This window comes from Benincasa hispida, chromosome 1 (genome assembly GCF_027475165.1).
Source record: "Benincasa hispida cultivar pf3 chromosome 1, pf3_genome.v1.1, whole genome shotgun sequence".
In the NCBI taxonomy this organism is placed as follows: Eukaryota; Viridiplantae; Streptophyta; class Magnoliopsida; order Cucurbitales; family Cucurbitaceae; genus Benincasa; species Benincasa hispida.
In genome coordinates, this window is record NC_143478.1 from 2608651 (window position 1) to 2614173 (window position 5523).

Below are 5523 nucleotides of genomic sequence, written 5' to 3' on the forward strand. Positions count from 1 at the left end.
ATAGTAGTAGTTAAATTCACACACTATACTTTAAAATTTAATATAAAACATGAATTTAATTTTCATATAATAAATAATTTAAATTAATTAATTTTAATAATATATAAAAATAAAAGAATAACTAAATGTATTAAAAGAGGAGAAAGAGTAGGAATGAAGAAAACCCACATTTTTTATAGGTATCGTTCATGGGTATAAAAAATGCATTGAAAAACATATTCTCATGTCTAAAGCTTCAAAACTTGTACAAAATAAGGGGTGGGTATCCCTTACCCATTCCCACCCTTATTCTCATCCCAATTCCCTTGATCCAAATGTCTTCTTAGGATAATAAATTTTTTTACACAAGTCTCCACCTTCTCTGTAACTTATTTCTAAAAATTTTCTACCATTCTCCTCCTCAAAAGTTCTTGGACACTACTCTTCCGGGTTATTTGGAATCATAAAGAATAGCAAGGTAACTTTGTTGGTAGTGTCATTTTTCTTGGAAAAGTTCTTGATCGTTGATAACGGTGGAAGAGGAAAGCTAGAGGAATCAAGAAATATGAGTTTTGATTTATTCTATTCCTCCTTTTTTCTAGCATGCTTATGGTTTTGTTTGAATATTTATCCTAAAAATGCACATTCTATTTTACTGTTTTTGTTTCTATAAAAATCGAATATCTAAATGTAAGACGTTTACATGCTTTCGTGGGAATTCGATTACTTTACACTAACGATATAATTGGAATTAGTTTTGAATGAGTATGATAAATCAATGATACCCTAATTCATACTTTAAATGACATTTGAAAGAGTGCCTATAAATATCGTGGCACTAATATATATTTGAAAGTGAACAAGGACTGATATAATGCATTTAATTATGTTTTGGATGAGTATTAATATACTATCTCTCAATACATCATTGTTTTTGTTTTTAGAATGAGTGCTTACCGTTATGGATGTATGTATGTCATTTTCAAAGAGTTTCTTAAATTACAACTCTGTTTTTGTTTTTAGAATTTTAATTAGGGATTCAATTTTTTTTTCTTCTTTGAAATAGGTGAAATCATAATAGAGAGATTGCGATAAATAAACATAAATTTCAAAAACCATAAAAAAACTAGGGTCCATTTGGTAACCATTTTGTCTTTTGTTTTTGAAATTTAGTCGATTTTCTTTCTTTCTTTTTTCCTTTTTAACAATGATTTGTAGCTTTTTAAGTATAATAATTGAATTCTCAGTCAGATTCCAAAAAATAAAATCAAGTTTTTTAAAAAATATTTTTTTAATTTTCAAAATTTGACTTGATTTTTTAAACTACCAATAAAAGTAGATAATAAAAGAAGAAATTTAAAGGTTAAAATAGTCTCTATAAACTTACTTTTTAAAAATAAAAAATAAAATAATTATCAAACGAAGATTAAATCATCCTCAAACAAAATCTAAAAAATCTATTAATGAGAAGTAATCTATTATAGTCCATAACTTTTAATAAATCTATATATATATATATATATATATATATATATATATATTTTGAATAGCAAACAGAATTAATAAATAACGGGAGAGTCAGAATTACAAGAAATAATTGGTCAAACATTTATTAAGATATAATTTTAATGGAAATTGGTTAAAAATTTATATTTTTAGCTGTAATTTTAATTACTGCACAATTGTGTTGGAAAAAAACTTGAGTGCTCCTAACGAGTTTGAAATCCGAGAGAGCAAGGGATTGAATCAATCGAAGCAGAGGACATGTGGATTTGATCCAAACATCAATGGAAGTCAACAATTCACCGAGAAATTCAAATCTTCTCAATAAACTCAAATCCTTGATCATTTTAGGGTTCATTTTTTTCTTGCTTTCTACCCATACAGTTCTTGCCAAATCTCGCCGTCCAGTCACTGTAAGTTTTGTTCGTCTTCTCGGATCGTAATTTTCTTCATCTTCTCACTTGATTGTGCTTAATCGTATTTCAATTATTCAGGATGCTGAAACCAGGCAAAAGAAGCAGGAGTGTTACGCTGATATCGAGAGGTGAGCGTTTACTTCAAGCTATTTTTAGGGTTTTTCTTTTTCCTCTCTCTCGAATTCAATGTAGCTGTAAAATGATCTGCCAGCAACTCTGGAATGTGATTTCTCCTTCCTTTTTTCATCCCACCTGCTACTGGTTTGATTTGCTACGATAATGTGTTGAAAATGTGCAGCGGATTGTGGGGTTGGCAATGCAAATCTTCAGCTACCGAAAAGGAAAATTGTGCCCTGCGATGTCTTTCTCCCACTTGTTACGATCTAGTTTATGGCAGTGATCCGGTGAGACAATGTTCTTCTTATTGATATGTGCATGTATTTCTCTGGCTGTTCTTATTTAATTGCTAAGTCTAACGTTGGATTTGTGTTAATGTAGCTCGAGGAAGGAGAGAAGGATCTTGCCAGGAGTCAAGAGTATAAGTATTGTATATATAAGTAAGTACTGTATTTTTGTTCAATTTTCCAGAAAAGAAAGTGTTGATCATTTCTTATTTGAAGCATTGGTTTCCTATCCTCAAGGAAGAAGACATGGGTCGAAATTGGACGTTTTTGGTTATTGGAAATTTTTAAACATTTCGTGTTGGCTGTTCTCTTTTCATTCTTTCCACTGTTCACTTCATCACCCAACCGTCTGAATAGGAAATTGGAAATGTTTTTGCTTGGTTCACTAGTTCATATAATACATTCTTTATCCAGTCTTCAAATGCTATATCCATGGAACAGAGATTGTTTGTAAGGAGCTTTGACATCCTATACTGCATTGGTTTGCCTTTGGATGGCTGGAAAGGAATCTAGCCACTGCTTATATTCTAGTTGCTACTTAACTCATAGAGAAGCTATAGTTTATAAATTACTATACATATCTAATATGTTTTTGAGTGCTATCAAATCAGAGATCTCCCACCATGCTTAGTTCCAATTTTGAATTTTTAATCATTCGAGAATCAAAATTGTATCCTATTATATCTGGACTTCATTGGCAATCTCTGCTCTTTTGTAATTTCATTTGATCAAATGAAATCATTACCGATGTTTCTCATAGAAAAGATATATATATATATATATATATATATGGACTTCATTCTTTCCCCTTTTGAGAGCTGAGTTGATTCTTACCATTGGTTTATAACCCGTTAAGTATTTAGTTTACCATCTGTCTTTAGACCTTGTTAAATGAGTATTTAATATAGGGGATCTAAGGTGCTTGCATATGATAGCCCCATTCCCTAACTCAACACTTTCCAATACTTCTATCATTTGCTTTCATTCTCTTCTCCTCTTCTTCCTTTTCTAAGGAGTATTAAACTAGAAGATCATTCTTTGTATTGCGTTTAATTCAACTGCATCCCTGAGTTTTAAGTAGAGTGTTCTTAGTCCGATTGAGCTCCATCAGGAGTGTTTGGCCCAAGGAGTTGGGAGAGTAAAAGTTGGAGGAGTGGAGTGGTGGATCTACAACTAAAAGACATAAATTTTATGTCATATTAGTTCTTTACACTTAGGAGTTCATTATTATCTAGACTTCATAATTCTACTCCTCCACCACTACTTTGTAAGTGGTTTTCAACTATATATTGTTTCAGTTTGCTTTCTGCATCTAGGACGAGATGAGTCGAGAGAAACTTCCTGAAAGAGTCATTGGATCTCGATCTAATTACATGTTTGCTTGTCAATTATATTTCAATTTCTATTAATATTTGAAATTGACCTAACATTGATGAACTTTATAGACTTCCAGTATTTGGAATTTGTTGAATTTAAAGTTTCGAAACCTTTTTTTGCTTGCAGGTTATCGATGGGGGAGAGTCTGGAGGGTATTAAGGGATCCTTTGACTACTGATGTTTGTCTGCTTTGTCAAGATTGTCTGTGCTATATAATTGTCTGATGTTCCATTATGCCCTGTTCTTCTGACTGCCTTTTAACATTTGGGTCAAAATATAAGGTACAAATAGGGGTGGTCATTCAAACCGCAAAAACCGAATTGAAAACTGAAACCGAAAAATGTGGAGTAAAACTGAACTTAAAACCGAACCGAACCGTTTTTTAATTAAAAAATATTACATAATTTTTTTTAAAAAAATGTCAAAACCGAATTTGAAATGGTTCGGTTTGGTTCGGTTTGAAACAATAAATCGGTTCGTTTCGGTTTCACATATTAAAAAATTTGATTCGGTTTGGTTTGACAACCGAACCGAATCGTTTTCACCAACCCTGAGTTCATTTTTTTCTTCCTTTCTCTCTCTCTTAGACTCTTTCTCAAAGGTCAAACTTTTAGTTCTTGATTTTTATTTATTGAGTATGCAAATATCTTCTAAAGTAGGTTATTAAACACGTTTGGGTCTCTAATCTATATTATTGAAGTAATAATTTAGTCCTTAAATGCTTGTTTGTTATGATCTATTTTCTATATTTTTAAATTTGTAATAATTTAGTCGTTGAATTTTAACCAGTATACTTCATAATTTGTAATAGGTTTCTATTATGCTAAGAACATTGTTAAGATTTAAGGATTCATTTTTCTGCATATAGATTGACAAATCGATTAAGGATTAAATTTGTTTAGTTTTAAAGACTAAGTCACTTGGGATTTATCATGGCAATGGGTAAACTGATACAAAATTGAAAGTTTAAGAACTACAATACAAAGACTAAGTTGTTATATAAATTTAAGGACAAGTTTTTTCTTTCTTTTTTTTAAGCATAAATTGGAATATGGAAATTTGAACCAAGACCTCTTGGTCTTTAGCACATAGAAATGTCGGCTATCCTAAGATTATAATAATCACCTCTTGCTATAGTAAATACTATTTTGTACTCCTCAATTAACTACAATCTTCAAAATCCTAATTTGTTCCCGTATTTACTATTTGTTATAATTTTTACTATTTTACATTTATCATTTTTTTAATCTTTACTATCGTGTTTACTATTTTTTTCTCAAACTAAAATAGTTTGCATCTCAAATAATTCAAACTAAAATAATATACATTTCAAACACAAATTATTATAATCCAACTATAATAACCTAAGATTATAATAACCAATTTTTTGCCTCAAACACTTCTTAAAAATTGGATCGTGGAAACTCTGTGTATATATATGTATATAAATACATTAAGTTTGGACCAAAGTTGTAACTTACGAAGAACTCATTGAAAGTTGAAACAAGCCATCCAAAGTGAAATTTCAAAAACGTGTCAGGGCGGCCACGTACTTAATCAACTTTGTATGGGAAATGAGCACAGCAAAAGAGAATTTGTCCAACAACTCTTGTTTGATATTGATTCAACTCAACTTATTCTTTGTCTCTAAATTTTGAGGTTAATTTCTATTTAGTCGTTAAATTTTAGAATATTATATTTTTAATCATTAAATTTTGAGTTTAACTTCAATTTAGTCTTTAAATTTCAAAATGTTACCTTTTTAGTCCTTAAGTTTGAGTTATGTTTCAATTGGATTTTAAGATAAATACTCACTTTCAATTTTGACTTCAACTTCTATTAAT

At 30.1% G+C, this 5523-nt stretch overlaps 1 protein-coding gene across 1 annotated transcript; it reads left to right on the plus strand.

Annotated features, from left to right (window-relative positions):
- The first annotated feature begins 1616 nt into the window (after nucleotides 1-1616).
- LOC150038164 (uncharacterized) lies at nucleotides 1617-4398 on the plus strand. Its single transcript, XM_090308794.1, has 5 exons — nucleotides 1617-1895; nucleotides 1977-2026; nucleotides 2197-2302; nucleotides 2397-2455; nucleotides 3806-4398. The coding sequence occupies exons 1-5, from the start codon at nucleotides 1767-1769 to the stop codon at nucleotides 3855-3857; spliced, it is 396 nt and encodes a 131-aa protein (XP_090164920.1). The 5' UTR covers nucleotides 1617-1766; the 3' UTR covers nucleotides 3858-4398.
- Nucleotides 4399-5523: the final 1125 nt, after the last annotated feature.

Excerpts from the sequence above, each read along its gene's own strand:
- LOC150038164 (XM_090308794.1), top strand. The coding sequence starts at position 1,767 with ATGGAAGTCAACAATTCACCGAGAAATTCAAATCTTCTCAATAAACTC. Across the intron at positions 2,027-2,196 it reads TGTTACGCTGATATCGAGAG|CGGATTGTGGGGTTGGCAAT; the intron begins GTGAGCGTTTAC and ends GAAAATGTGCAG. Across the intron at positions 2,303-2,396 it reads TAGTTTATGGCAGTGATCCG|CTCGAGGAAGGAGAGAAGGA; the intron begins GTGAGACAATGT and ends GTGTTAATGTAG.